General features: G+C 45.7%; 1 protein-coding gene across 1 annotated transcript in view; it reads right to left on the reverse strand.

Moving 5' to 3' along the window:
• Positions 1-388: 388 nt before the first annotated feature.
• Positions 389-15,507, reverse strand: part of LOC147892518 (succinate dehydrogenase [ubiquinone] flavoprotein subunit, mitochondrial) — a 29,815-nt gene continuing 14,696 nt past the window's right edge. The window contains exons 9-16 of the mRNA XM_087387127.1: positions 2,719-2,862; positions 2,437-2,624; positions 1,922-2,096; positions 1,469-1,639; positions 1,210-1,279; positions 993-1,113; positions 850-887; positions 389-766 (exon numbers count right to left, since the gene is read on the reverse strand). Of these exons, the coding sequence (XP_087243253.1) occupies positions 664-766; positions 850-887; positions 993-1,113; positions 1,210-1,279; positions 1,469-1,639; positions 1,922-2,096; positions 2,437-2,624; positions 2,719-2,862 (1,010 nt within the window). The 3' untranslated portion in view covers positions 389-663. The remainder of the gene's footprint in view (positions 767-849; positions 888-992; positions 1,114-1,209; positions 1,280-1,468; positions 1,640-1,921; positions 2,097-2,436; positions 2,625-2,718; positions 2,863-15,507) is intronic.

Consider the following 15,507-nt stretch of genomic DNA (forward strand, 5'->3'; position numbering starts at 1 on the left):
CTACTTTGTATGCAAATGAATACCAAGCAACCAAGTACTCAAACGTATCAGAAAATCTCATATGGATAAGTAGTTTGTAGACCCGATTCAACACATAGTGCAGTTTCAATCTCATGATAGTCACTCATAAGGTTGAAAACTATAAACTCCATCACGCAGGGCAGGGACTAGCTACTATGATATCCCCACTAACGTCATCAGCGCCCAACAGTGGGTGTAGACCATAGTATAAACATATGCTCTGACAAATACAAATCCACACACCCACACATACTTTACAAAGTCTTCGTACTGAGTTTCTGTCGGCACTACGGAGGTGAAGGGCAGACTCCGCCATAACGAAGGCTAGCACAAAAGGAGAAGGCTCAAGATAGTTCATTCACCCAAACCAAACAAAGAATTCACGATTACTCAAAAGCACCCCATTATACACGGGGACAATTTAAGAGACTACAAAAAGAGAAAATTGTGAGGTCTCCTTTACTATTCTATTTCTTTACCAGCTAGAGGGCGCCAGGAAAAACAATAGAATTACACAACTATGCCTCCCAGGGTAAATAATTGAATTCCAATTATTATACTCAATTTAAGGGAAATATACAAGTCCACCTATGGAACATAACTTGAGCTTCAAGATGATAGAACTTCAAGATGACAGAAACTTCAATACACACGAGCTTTTGGAGGAAAACTCTCCACCTCATCATCCAAAGTATTCATATGCACTGGCCGATAATCCAGTGAAATCTTCCCATTATCCCAAAACCTGTCAGTTTTCATAAACAAGTTAGTACACAAGTATGATCCACATTTGAAATCAAATTTGTCTTTGATTCAAATCAGACTCACCCTAAGGTATGCTTCATCCAATTTTCATCGTCCCTTTTCTGCACCCAGAAAGTGTGCAGGGTTAGTCGTCTCGACACTCGTTAATTTCTAGGTGGGAATTTCAAAAGCAATACAGAGTTGCAGATCTCAACATAACACCTTACCGGGAAATCTTCTCGTGCATGTGCGCCTCTGCTCTCCTTACGGGCTTCTGCTGAGTACATTGTGATGCATGCATTGATTAACAAATTTTCAAGCTCAAGCGTCTCTGTCAGATCAGTGTTCCTGAAAAGGTAGAACATAGCAATGAAATGGTATCAGGACGACGAAAAAAAAATCAGACAACAAAGCCCGAATAGTTCCACAAAGCTCGACTTGTACCAAATTAAACTTCTATCTTCAATCTTGACTCGCTCGAAAGTTTTCCAGGTTTCATCGATCAGTTCGCAGCCTGTCATGCACACCATACATTTGAGGCTGGAACTTAGTAGCAATGAAAGAGAAAAAGCCCATCTGGACACCTAAATTGTGCCAGCTCTATTTACACACTGCAAGGACTCCTTATGCCTCAATAAAAAGGGTCTTTTGCAAGTTCCCAATATGACAAAAGACTTGACCGCATGCCTCATTAAACTATTACCTTCTTTCAGGGTTTCATCTGTTCGAAAGACAGCTGCATTATTCTGCATCACTCTCTGCATATTAAGTCTAATTTTCGAAGTCGGCAAATCACCATTGGCATTTCTGAGCTTGTCTAGCCATGCGATTGTCTTCTCCCCGGCATCCTTAGCTAAAGGCTTCTGGACTTCACCTGCAGGAGACACAACATGAAAAGACAAGTTAAGAACAGCAATCAGAAAGCAAACGTGCTAATGTCAAAGGTCTCTGTTTCCGCAGTCCCTGGTCCAAAAGGCAAGCGTGGCCTCCTCTACTATACAAAGAAACCTCCTCTATATGATGAACACTAAGCCATTCACAATTCTATTCAAGAGAGTAAGGAAATGACAAAGGAAGATGTGAAAATGATTTGGAGAAATCAAGGATAAACTGGCAGAACAAGAAAAAGCGTCATTAACCAGGGGAGAAACTTAACCAGGTTTGTGGATCTGTCCAATCCTATTGGCACATGCACGACCAAACACAACTATATCCAGAAGAGAATTTGCTCCCAACCGATTGGCACCATGAACTGAAGCACATGCTGCTTCCCCAGCAGCAAACAATCCTGGAACCACTGCATCTGGGTCTCCATCTTTGGTGTTCACCACCTGCAAACCCATATGATATGCAAAATTCAAAATTTACAACCAAGAATTCCTATAAGACATAATCAGAGACCGTGTAAAGGCAACTAGATTTCATGGACCCATATCGAGCATATTCCCGCATAGTCAAGCAATATTCAGAGACGTGCCAGACCAACCTCTGCAGGCATGCATCTTAGTTGAGCAGGAACAAAATAATTCTTAGGTACAAAGCTCAGAAGATAGATGGCAGGAAAGGACGCAATACAAGCACAGAATCTCAATGATCAAGTCCAAACAAAGTGAAATGCATTCATAAATCAAACCCCCAATTCCTCAAAGAAGCCGAGTGACCAGTAAATACCTCCCCATAATAATTAGTGGGAATACCACCCATGTTGTAGTGGACTGTGGGCAGTACTGGTATGGGTTCTTTTGTAACATTAACTCCTGCGAAAATGGCAGCTGTCTCGGAGATACCAGGTAGCCGTTCTTTTAAGACCTCAGGTGGGAGATGGTTTAAGTGCAAGTAGATGTGATCCTTCAATGGACCTGAGACAAAGACGCCAGATTGCTGATTGGCCTGATGCAGGAGTCTCCAACATTATAAGAAAATAATTTGAAGTCAGAAATGTTGAGTACTGACCTACACCACGTCCTTCTCGAATCTCCATGGTCATTGAGCGAGAAACGACGTCCCGGGAAGCAAGATCTTTAGCAGTGGGAGCATATCTTTCCATGAAACGCTCACCCTGACTATTTCGTAGTATGCCTCCTTCACCACGAGACCCTGAAAACGGCATTCAAATTAATAGGATGCTCATAGTTTTTCAAATAGAAGATAGCAGATGCACTGTCAGTTCCATGCATTGCAATATTACATGCTCCTATCCTTTCTTTGCAAAGAAATTCCCCTCTTATAAGGTGATCGATTACTGCAGATACAGATAACTTCAATCAAGATAAACCAAGAACGACGTGGGAAAACAAAAGCAGGCCTTCATGCCATGAGATGAAGCTGCTCAAGCTTGTCAAAAAACACATTACAATGGATCACACATCAGGAAGGTATTGCCAAATCAAATCCAGCTCCCACTTAACAAAATTTTGTTTCAAGTAGAGAGAAAACATGTTAACGTGTGGTCTTAAGATTAATATAGAATGCTGTCAAAGTCTATAAAATCGATCCACAAACCTGCCACTATATACAAATGTAGAAAATGCGATAAAATATTAATATAGAATGCTGTCAAATTCTATTAAATCAATCCACAAACCTGCCACTATATAGAATGCTACCAAAGTCTATAAAATCAATCCACAAACCTGCCACTATATGCAAATAAGCAACACCACCAAGCACATACGGACAGCGTATCAAATCTGCCAAGCAACAAGACTGCCCAACACCTCCCAAATAGAATTTGTATACTGGCATGAGGATGAGTTCGTTGGGAAAGTGGCCATCACTGCCAACATCGCCATAAATCCTTGCTCATAGAAACAGCCACATCCTCTAGTGTGGCATTATGTAGTGGATCTAGAGCATTCAGGAAACCCGAACTTGAAGAGGAACCTGAGGGTCCAAAGTTATAGCTAACAATGTCATTCAAGATATGTTGCACAAGGTAACAGCAGAGCTACAAGTCTTATTAACCCATCTATAGATTTGTCAAGCTTCCTAAGGCCCATGATCACAGCCTTTCCCCAAGGGGCACATGTCTACAAGCAAGAAGAAGCCTTATGAGACATCAGAAGTCCTGGATCGCCCCAAAAGTTCAGATGGAGTTGTCCCTAATGGCCTACAACGTCCAATACCAGATAAACACCAATACTAGAAATGTTTATCCCCCATATAACCTCATCCACCTGCTCAACTAGGCCGCCCCTGGAAGGCCAGAACCACTCTCCCGGATCGCACTGGACCTCCCTCCTCCCACAGCCAAAGGCACCATCTAGGGGCATCCTACTCTGAGATACTGGGAGGGTCAATGTGCCACTCCTTCCCCAAACGTCCCACCACTCTGATCATCTGCCACTGAATCCCATCAAGACTCCCATCCATCTCGAGGTCTCTCTCAGTGAGTGGCTGAAGTAGGTCTCCAGGTCCTACACAAAAGAAATCGGGGTGTGTGCTGCCTCGCTGCATCAACATCCTCAAGGGAACACCAATACGGGAAAACTGCCCCAACCATCTGCTATCTCTCCATATGCAAAGTCCTTCCGACCAAGACTCGAGAATTGTCATGATCTGTGACGTATTCCTTTCTCTATATCTTAGACTTATGGATGGTTTGATGAATGGACACTTGTGGAAGGGTATGCCCTTTCGACGGGACACTTCCTATGAGGCACAACCCTTCACAAGAGACATTCTATTGAAGAGACACTCCCATTGTAATGTACCCTCTCATCAAGGGTCACACCCTTCACAAGGGGTACACACCTCTTCATGCACATACACTTTGGAGTACACACCTTTTCATGTGTGACTCTTCACTCTCTATATAAGAGAGGCCCAACTATATGGATGACACACTACAAACACTCAAGCAATACAAATATTCCTTGTTCTCTGCTATTTCAGTCTCCTTTCTGTTCCTTAGCACATTTCTAAATATAGTAAATCTAGGATTTCTTACAATGGTATCAGAGCAAATTTTGCTCCTCCCTGTAGGAAATGCCCCCCACCTTCTAGCGCCTATCTGATACATCTCTTTCCACTAGAAGGATATCCGCGCACATTGTGCATGGAAGAGATGGAGAGAATGAGCATAAAAATTTTTAGCGCCAACCCCACCTAAAGTCATTAGTGGCCTCTCCATCTCCCTCGCATCACGAGTTGATGTGAATGGACACGACAAAAATCGTGTCTTTTGATGTGCTTGGGCTGTCCCAAAACCAAGGGACGCACCTTTTCTACCATCGGACACACCTTTTGATGGAGAGTTTCTGACTCCGCACCCAAGGGACACACCCCATCGTGGAAAAAAGGACACATCTTTTCGTGTGGGGACACCCCTTTTTAAAACAGGGTCACACCCCTTCATAAAAAGGTACACCTATTCCAAGGGTCACACCCCTTAGAATAGGCACACCCTTTGGCACCAAGCACCAACTACAAAAGGGTACATAGAGGGCCTAAAAAGGACAACCAGCCCTACACCCAAGGCCTAACCCTAGACTACCCAAGGGTTCTCCAAACCCACATTTTAATTTTTTGGCAACCACCAACCAGCCAGGAAAAAAAGGGCGAAATCAAATCACGATTTCACGTCAGCCTTCTGCGCTCCAAAAACGGCCGTACTGATTTCACCATTCCTCCTGCACTGAGGCCGTGGATGTTGACTGCATCGTTTGGAGAAGTTGCAGCGCCAGTTTCTCTCTTGCTCATCCCGCCATACCTGCCTGAAATCAACAACGTTTGCTGCCTATCTCCAACGACCAAACCAGCCTGGTTTCTCACAGGTTTTCTCACACTACCTCTGCCCATGAACAGCCGATGTTGCTGCTTATCCGATCACTCATAGACAGGCCAGACCTGCTCTCTGACAGTACACAGCACAGCGCAGATTTCAACGCTGGAAAAGTGCGCCAAGTTCCATGCAGTCTGCAAAGCGCCTCTGCCAGCGCCCATCTTCCTCGAAAGTCGTCTCGCCAGGCACCTGTTTCTTGTTCACACATCCACGTGGACTTGCAAAGACAGCAACATGGACCTACGGACAGAGATCTGCAAGTTTTTTCTACGCACCTAATTGGCAGATCTAATCTATGCCAGGTGGATTCTTTCCATTCTATTTCTAAGGATTCTCTTTCATATTGTTATTTGCCGCTCAATATCAAATTACAGCAAATGAAAGCCTCCTCCTTAAAGCATGGAAACCCCTGGTAATGCCCCAATCCCTTCAAGGACACCTCAGGCATCATCCATCACACAATATCGTGTTCAGATTGCACAACCACATTTCAGAGCTTTTGCATCGCGGGTCTTCTGTGTCACGTGCCCTTCCAGTGACTTGGACCACATCCTATACCTTCTGCGTGAGGCACCTCAATTACATTACTTCCTCGGACCTCAGCACAGTCCAAGTTGTGTTTCACGAGACACGTAGATACCCAAAACCCGATATTCCTCATGAGTTTGCTGTCCATCTTTGGAGAGACTTTTACCCCTCAGCTTCAGCATCTCCAGGGTACTCTCCACCTCCTTCAACTCCCACATATCCTCCTGCACAGGTTGTACCTTCCCCAAGATAGTATTTACACTATGAAGGTCCTCCTGGATATCCTCCACTCCCGACAGCAGCTCCTTATCCCTTCTCAGATTCGTGGACTCTGCAACCTACCCCTGTACTCTCACGAGCAATAACACCCACTTCGGCATCACTAGTGTTACCTCAGACAGGACCTCCTTTACCAGATTTCCACAGGTGGTACGGGTGGTTCCATCCTGCCTCGCCTGCCCCCTCCAACATGAGCAATCTCAAGGAGCATCCCGGATCTTCTTCCAGGAATGGTACAAACTAGGGCGCAGGTTCGTGCTCTTCTCACAGGGACCTCAGATGTGTCGCAACGCTCGCGTGCAACCTCTCAGGAGATCAACGACTCAAATCCAAAAAAGACCCCTGAAGTCAACTTACAAGGCAAAGCACTACTTCAACTTCAAATTTCCCAGCTTCAGGACAGCATCTCTGACTTGGTCCAGAAAGTCCAACAACTCCAAGATTCTCGCAGTACCACACATACAGAGGATGACGTGACACCACCGGACGACTATGTAGACTCGTTCCCACCTGAGGTAGAAAACACTGAACTCCGTGCCCTCTACCGCTTACTCCAAGCTTCCAAAGACTTGACATTAAACTTCACGAAGCCTACACTGGTCAACGAAATCGCCAAACAGTTGACCAATGGCTCGCAAAACTACGCATGTACTTTGATATTGTTGACCTCACTGAAGGCAAAAAGATTGCCTTGGCAGCCTCCCTCCTCAAGGATATAGCTTTCCTTTGGTGGCAACGACGCTTAAAGGACAGCAAAAGTGTGTTAACTTCGGAACGTTTTGAACACGTGCTCAGTAAGCAGTTCATACCTGCCAATGCGGACTTCCAAGCATGTTCAAAACTCAGACAGTTGGAGCAAACAAGCTCCCTGTCTTCCTACATCTCTCAGTTCACCACATTGGTGCTAGAGATTGATGCTTTAACTGATGATGATTGCCTTCATGCTTTCATCTCAGGCCTAAACCCCTCGTTACGCATTGATGTCCTCAAAGCAAACATCACCACCACAGCTGGCGCTATTGCTTACGCAGAGCGCATTACCGATTTCCAAAACACAGGGAAGCAAAGTGCTAATAGAACACAGACCTCTACTATGGCCAAAGGTGCTCGCCCTCAAGATAACCCCAAGTTTAGAAAAAACTCGAGTAATCAAGGTCAGCGACAGTCTCAAGGTCCCCACAAGTCTCAGAAATCGTATACTGGATCCCAACAGAAGCACTCCTCCAAGGATCGCACCTCTTCTTCTTCACAAAGTCATGACCGTCATCCCCAACATAAAGGTGCAACCACTGACAAGAAGAACAACTCCAGCACAAAAGGACTTTGTACCATCTATACAGGCGACCATAGATGGTTCGATTGTCCCAAACAACCAAAGCAAAATTCCAATATGAAACCTAGCACTTCCCAAACAGAAGATGCTACCCTAGCACAAGACAAGAAAGGCAAAGCTGTTCGAATGGCACATACCATCCACATGAGCCTTGCCAGCAACCCCGAACCTTCCCTGGCCACTCAAGTACTTTGTGTCCAAGGATCGATTCGTGGAACAACGGTCACTATCCTCATCAACAGTGGCGGCTATCATAATTTCCTAGCTAGTTCTATGGTCGACATGACCAACGCTTCCAACATCGCTATAGGAGCAGTCTTGATGCAAGAAGGCAGAGTTATTGCTTTTAACAGCCATAAAACACGATATCCAAACCCGATACCCGGTTTATGATAAGGAGTTTCTTGCCATTGTACATGCTTATCGCTCTTGGAAACATTATCTCATGGGAGCTAACTCAATGGTCAAGACAAACCATCACTCTCTAGCGTATATCTTTACTAAGCCAGTCATGAACGCTCGACAAGCACGCTGGGTTGAGTTTCTGGCCAACTTTCACATGACCATTGAGTACATTCTAGGACTACGCAATGTAGTTGCAGATGCTCTCAGCAGGTTAACTCTAGCATCAGCTATGGTAATCTCTACATTATCTGTGGATGTTCCAAATTCATTCAAAGGGAAGTATTTCAATAATAAAGACTTCGGCACAGCAGTACAAGTTCTTTCAAAAGATCAACCTTCGACCTCCGAACAGAAGATTTTATCATCCTATTCTTATACGGACGACCTTCTATATTATCAAGATCGCGTCTGTGTACCACATGACAAGGATGTTCAACGTCTTTTGTTAAAAGAGCATCATGTAGTTCCTTATGCTGCCCATCCAAGCATCAACAAGACTTATAGGTTACTCAGTGCAACATACTACTCGCCTCAGATGAAAAGCGAGGTCTTGCTTATCTTGTCAACAAATGAAAGCAAGCCAACGACTTCCAACAAGACTTCTTCAGCCTCTTCCGGTTCCAACTGAAAGGTGGGAAAGTATTTCCATGGATTTCATTACCACACTACCGCGATCCTCCCGAGGTACACTCAGATTATGGTAATTGTTGATCGATTATCCAAAATGGCACACTTTGTTGCTTGCAAAAGAAGTGCACAAGCTCCGGATATCGCCAAACTCTTCATACAACACATCTTCCGACACCATGGATTGAAGAATATTGTATCCGACAGAGATCCTAAGTTTACCAGTCACTTTTGGATTTCACTGTTCGAATCTTTGGGTACAACTCTACTGTTCAGTTCCGCCTACCACCCGAAATCAGATGGCCAGACTGAAAGAGTCAACCAAGTTCTGGAAGAAATGCTTCGACATTATATTCAGTCACGCCTAGCAGCTTGGGACGAGTATCTACCACTCCTTGAGTTTGCTTATAATAACTCTTTCCATAGTACCATCAGCATGACTCCATTCCAAGCAGCTTATGGACACTCCGATTGTGCCAACGAATTTTGTACTTCAACATCGAGTGACCCATCGAAGACGATTATGTTCTCCTTATTCTTGAGCGTATTCTAGACCATCAACAGCGAGAGACTCGACATCGACTTATCACAAAATTCCTTGTTCTTTGGTAAGATCTGGACGACTCCGATGCTACTTGGCAATCTGATGAAGACTTACAACAGTACCCTGACATTTTACAGCAATATTTTCAGAATTTACCGTGATATTTTCTACATCAATTCATTATCTCCACCAGGCTGTTATTTTGAGTGGGAGGGGATGTCACGATCTGTGACGTATTCCTTTCTCTATATCTTAGACTTATGGATGGTTTGATGAATGGACACTTGTGAAAGGGTATGCCCTTTCGACAGGACACTTCCTATGAGGCACAACCCTTCATAAGAGACATTCTATTGAAGACACTCCCATTGTAATGTATACTCTCATCAAGGGTCACACCCTTCACAAGGGGTACACACCTCTTCATGCACATACACTTTGGAATACACACCTTTTTATGTGTGATTCTTCCCTCTCTATATAAGAGAGGCCCAACTGTATAAATGACACACTACAAACACTCAAGCAATAGAAATATTCCTTGTTCTCTGCTATTTCAGTCTCCTTTCTATTCCTTAGCACATTTCTAAATATAGTAAATCTAGGATTTCTTACAGGAATGGCTAAGTCAATCTCACACATCCGCTGTCCTGTCCCTCGTAGATGCGCTAGGGTGTCAAGCCTCGCCTCTGCCTCCATGGGTATTCTACTCCAACGGCCAAAGGACCCTACCGGACCACTGTCCCACTGTGCCAGACCAATGTGACTCTGCTGTCCAAGCATACGCCCCTCCTGATCTCTGATCTCTGGGTACCACATAAGGGGCTGACGCTCAAACTCCTCTCTGCATCTGGGTGGAGCACCATAGTTACCAGCTGAAACGGAAACAGAAGAAACGGAAACGGAAGAAACGGAGTTTCCGAGCCCCGCCAAAACGAAAACGGAAGAAACGGCAATATGATACAACTTATGTATAAAAAATTATTTTTTATACATAATATAATTATCAATAGAGTGCAAATCATACATAATACAAATTACAATTATCTATACTTGAAACTTCAGCCTTCAAGCATCCATGCATCATTCATGCCTCTATGATTCTAAATTCTTGAATGATGCTTCAATAATCTGAAATCAACATGTATCATGGGTCATGACTAACAGGTTTAGGGCAAAAACAGGTTTTACGAAACGGCGTTTCTTCAAGTTTCCGTTTCCGGCCACGAAACGGCCGTTTCGTGCAACTATGCGGAGCACGAATGAGACCCCCTGCCAGTCTCTCCCAGACTTTGTGAAGGCTCCTCATCAAGGGGGAACCCTTCCCCATAAGGGAAGGCCTCTGAGAAGATCCATCTATGTGAAGGCTGCCACTATCCCCCTGTGCGTATTGTGTTCCTTAAAAGCCCTCATTGTAAGAGGAGCTTCCAAGGCTCTGCAACTGGGGTGAGGCCGCGAACCACCAACTTGCCCAGGAGGGCTTTGCTCTGCTCTGCATCTCCGGATCAATGATACCCAAGCCTCCCAGTGCCTGCGGCATGATCATCGTTTGCCAAGCTACCCGGGCTCTAGTGTTCCTCGTGCCATCCGAACCTACCCAAAGGAAGTTCCGAACCAACCGTCGGAGCTGCCCAATGCATCCTCTATGGAAGCACTAGTAGGAGGCGATATACCAGGCTGTGGCAAGAAGGACCTGGTTTGCCACTAAGGCGCGACATGCTAGAGAGAGTTTGGTCGAGCTCCAATAGAGAAGCTTGCGCCAAACACTCTCAAGAACCGGGGCAATCTACTGCTCTACTGTAATGTCAATACCAACCTGGCATCAAAGGTATCTCAGTGTCTGGTCCTACGGTATCCATCTAAAGCCAAAGTCACTCCCCCACTCACGGATCTCCTATGTCTCCTCAGAGCCTGTGAAGACACCTATGGATTTTGTCCAGTTGATCCGTGCACCCGAGGCCTCGTAGTAGATAGCCATGACGCCCCTGACTCTCTCCAGACTCGTTGTGGTGCCCTCAACATACAAGGCCGTGCCATCTCCAAGCACACTCCGAGTCAAGCAACTCCTCCTGTCTGATTAGGAGCCTCACCTCTCTGAGGCCCACCACCTGGGATCTCAAGTAATAGCCCAAAGCCTCCGCTACAAACAAGAAGAGGAAGCGAGTGGGCAGCCCTAACGGACCGAGCGAGAGAGAGGAAAGGCCTCACCCGTATGTCCTCTGATAAGCATCTGACTAGAGCTCCCCACATAAAGCGATGAAACTCCTCTGACCCATCTGTCTAAGAAACCCAATCTCCGCATAGTACCCTCCAAGAAGGACCACTCCACCCTATCATAGGCCTTCTCAAAATTCAAGAGAAGGACGGCCAGCGGCTTTGACTCCTCCCTGGACCAATCCACTGCCTCCCAGAACGTGAAGATGTTGTCCACGCTCTTGGACGAACCCAATCTATGTCGTGAATGATGTCGGTAAGATGGGGCCGTACCCGCAAGCTCAAGACCTAGGTGAGGATCTTATATGCAGTATCAAGCAGAGTGATCGGTCTCCACTGTCGGATTTCTGACCTATCTCCCCCCTTCGCGATCAAACAAATCCACCCCCTGCTCAAGGACTGAGGGAGGGAGCCTGTATCAAGTATCTCTTAGCAAGCTAAACAAAAAGGGGTGGAGATAATCTCCCAGAAGTTCCGGAAGAAGGCCAGAGTCAAGCCATCCTTACCCAAACACTTCTGGGTCGGCGGGAGAGTCTTAAGGGCTTCCCAGAGCTCCTCATTTGTGAAAGGCTCCTCTAGTTTGCTGCATAAATCCTGTGAAACTATTGTCGGAACGTGATCCCAAACTATATCCCGAGCCACAAGACCAACTGGGGTCATCCTCTCAGTCTGAAAGAGCTAGTTGTAAAAACCCGTGGTCAAGTCTAGAATCTCCTGCGGGTCAATGTGCATGATGCCCTGCAAATCCCAAGACGCTGCAGCTGTTTGCCTGCCGAACGGGGCCCAATGGTCTGAAAAAACTACTTCGTCATCCTGTCCCCTTGATGCACCCACCGGCCCCAGGAGGAGTGATAGGAGAACTCAACCCGCCAAATCTCCGTGTCCTGAAACTCAAGGCAAGTGCTCTTGAACCTATCCCTAAGCCACTGAGAACCAAGGTCTTACTCCCTGAGCCGCTCGATGGAGGCGAGGCCTCTCCTCAAAGCCCGCTCACTGCTCCTGTGCATCGTATCGGCCACCCACGTAGCCCAACCCTCGCATGGTGTCATCTCTGACTACTCCCAAATCCCTGCCATGACCTGCTAGATCTCCTCATCCTGCAGAAGGTCCTCTGGAATGTTGCCAGGTGTCCTACTGAAATCTGGCTCTCTCCATGAGTCTCTGCCACTGATCATGAAAATGAACTGCTCCCAAGTGCTACACTGAGACGCCGCCCTGCTTGTCTTCCCCAAACTCCAAGTTGTTGAAGTCACCTCCAACAATCCAAGAGTCTACATCCGAAAGACACTCTGACAGTCTCCTCCAAAAGACCGGGCGGTGTTGTCTACACGCTGGGGCATACACATTCAGGATCCCAATCTTGGACTCTCCGGTCCGAACTCCCATCCAAACTGCCTGTCTTGGAATGAGCTCGCCCTGATCGTAGACCTCTAGAGCCAAAGTCTGTGAGACTGAGATGCAGATCCCTCCGTTCCATCCTACTGCGGGAGACCACTCCTCTAGACCTCTCCTTGGGAGAAGGTGGTGACATCGTCTGATCTCTAAGGCTGAAAACATGTGCTCCTGAATCAAAAGGATGTCCACTGCCCTCTGCAACTCCTACCGGAGTATCAGGTATTGCAGCTCGCTACGAACACGGTCGTGCCCGTGCACGTTCCAACTCACTATGGTCCAACTCATGAGAACAGGGGTGTCGAGAACAAGGCTCTCCTATGAGTGGGTGCCTGTTCCAAAAAGACTGCATTGTGTGACTTTGCCAGGGGGGGCGAATAGTCCGTGTCTCTGCGGTGACGTACTAGGATGGATACCGGCTCAATACCGATCTTCCATGCCCACTTCATCATGAAGGAGACTTCCACCCTAACAACTCCGCACACTTCTAGAGGGGCCAATAGTATGCCTGCTCCACCTTTGCCTCCAACGGCAATCTAATAACTCCTATCGCCAAACCACGCACCGGCTCCTCACGCGTGAAGCTCAGCTAAAAGTTCACCTCCGTGCCATGGGCGTGCCAAAGGTCTAGTCCCTATGGCCCCATCCACTCGTCCATTATGCGTGAAATCTGATCTCCCATAATAGCATCACACACCTCAGGGGACCACTTCTCCAAACCTGTGGAGGCAAACTGGAATCTCCAAACAGGGTGTGTCTGAGATCCCATTGCACTGATCAAACCCCCCTTTCGAGGCTGTAGGACCATGAGCACTGCCTCCAGTGGTAGAGGATATGAGTCCGGAATCTCCATATAGTTCTAGGTGTGAAAATCCACACTTTTCGAAAAATGCAAATGTGTGCAATGCATGCAGAATTTGAATGCCGATTGGCCCTCCAATGGGGAAGAGCGCCCTCGTGAGAGTACTTGTTTCTTTTTCGACCTACGTGCAAGGTGGGAGAGAGATGACGGATGAATGCAATGTGGTAGAAAGAATGCTACGTGAGATTCACAATGAAAGGGTGATACCCTTTCATTAATGTCCCTTGAGATCACTCAAGTTCCATCTTCCCATTTACACCTACCCTTAGCCTATGACCCATGCACCTACCATTCAATGCACTCTAATGCACCCTTTCCCTTTCCTATTGCCCCTAGGACCTAGACACGTGTGTGCACATCTTTATTACTAATCATTGGCCAATGTTACATAGTTTTGGCGGTACTATTTACACCGCTTGATCGATCATAAATACAAACATATAACCGCACCATCAAATTGGCGCCTAACAATAATAAAGTTCTAATGACTATTAATTAACTAAATAATCATTTCTCTTGTCATGACACTCCCTCCTGCTTGAATGAGCAGAAGTCCTCTTCTGGATTATTGCTTGTCTCTTCCTCTTATGTGCACTTTCTCTTGTTACTTCTGCCATTGCATCGCCTCTTTGTAATCTGCGAGTATCTGTGGAAAATCTGTAAAGAACTCTTCTTCCATCCATTGTGCATCACTAGCTGGCTGGTTTTTAAACTTCAGTAAATACATATATCTCTTCTTTCCACGAGTACTCTTCTCTTTATGGTATACGATCTGTTCCGGAGTAAGAACTTCAGTCCCATCTTCAAGTTCAGGTTCTTCTTGCTGCTGAGTATCCAAAAACGCAGAAGTATCGCCATGGTATCTCTTCAAATTGCTCACATGAAAGATGTTCTTCATACGCCAGTGGGCTGGTAACTTCAGCTCATACGCTCTGGATCCTTCTTCTGGATATAAAGCTGCTGAAATCTGAAATGGACCATAAAACTTCGGTGCTAGCTTGACATGTTTGGTACTTCCTCTCACTGACTTGATTCTTCTTTTATCAATCTTCAATAAAACCCAATCATCCTCCTTGTAATAAACTTCTTTTCTTTTTTTATTGGCTGCCTTGGATTGTTGAACCTGGGCCTTCTTAATATGTTCTTTTACCTGCTCAATAACCTGTGACATATCCTCAGCAAACTGGTCAGCGGCAAAAATTCGCTCCCCCAAGTGTGTTATTGGAGTGGGTAAACATTGCCCATAGATGATTTCAAATGGGGCTTTCTTGGTGGAAGTATGTACAGTGTTATTATAAGCAAACTCTAACATGGGTAAGAACTCTGGCCACCTTCTAGGTTGGTCATGGACATAAGCTCGAAGTAAAGTAATTATGGTTTGATTGGCATTCTCACTTTGTCCATCTCCTTGAGGATGAAAGGCTGTAGTAAATTTCAGTTTGGTTCCGAGATTCTCTAATAGAGCTGTCCAAAAGTTGCTAATGAAACGGCCATCATTATCGGATACAATGGATTTTGGTAACCCATGTAACCTGAAGATTTCCCTAATGAATAACCTTGCTGTTTCAGGAGCAGACAACTCTTTTTTACAGGGAATAAAATGAGCTTGTTTACTCAGCCTATCTATAACAGTGAAAATCTGCTCAAACTGACCAACCTTGGGGAAACCAGACACAAAATCCATTGTAATGTGTTCCCACCTTTCCGAAGGAATAGGCAAAGGCTGCAAAAGACCAGCAGTCTTACTTGTGTCAGATTTAATGCGCTGACATACG

The sequence above is a fragment of the Dipteris shenzhenensis genome, chromosome 16 (assembly GCF_047967505.1).
Source record: "Dipteris shenzhenensis isolate YYH24624 ecotype China chromosome 16, Dip_SZ_1.0, whole genome shotgun sequence".
NCBI lineage: Eukaryota > Viridiplantae > Streptophyta > Polypodiopsida > Gleicheniales > Dipteridaceae > Dipteris > Dipteris shenzhenensis.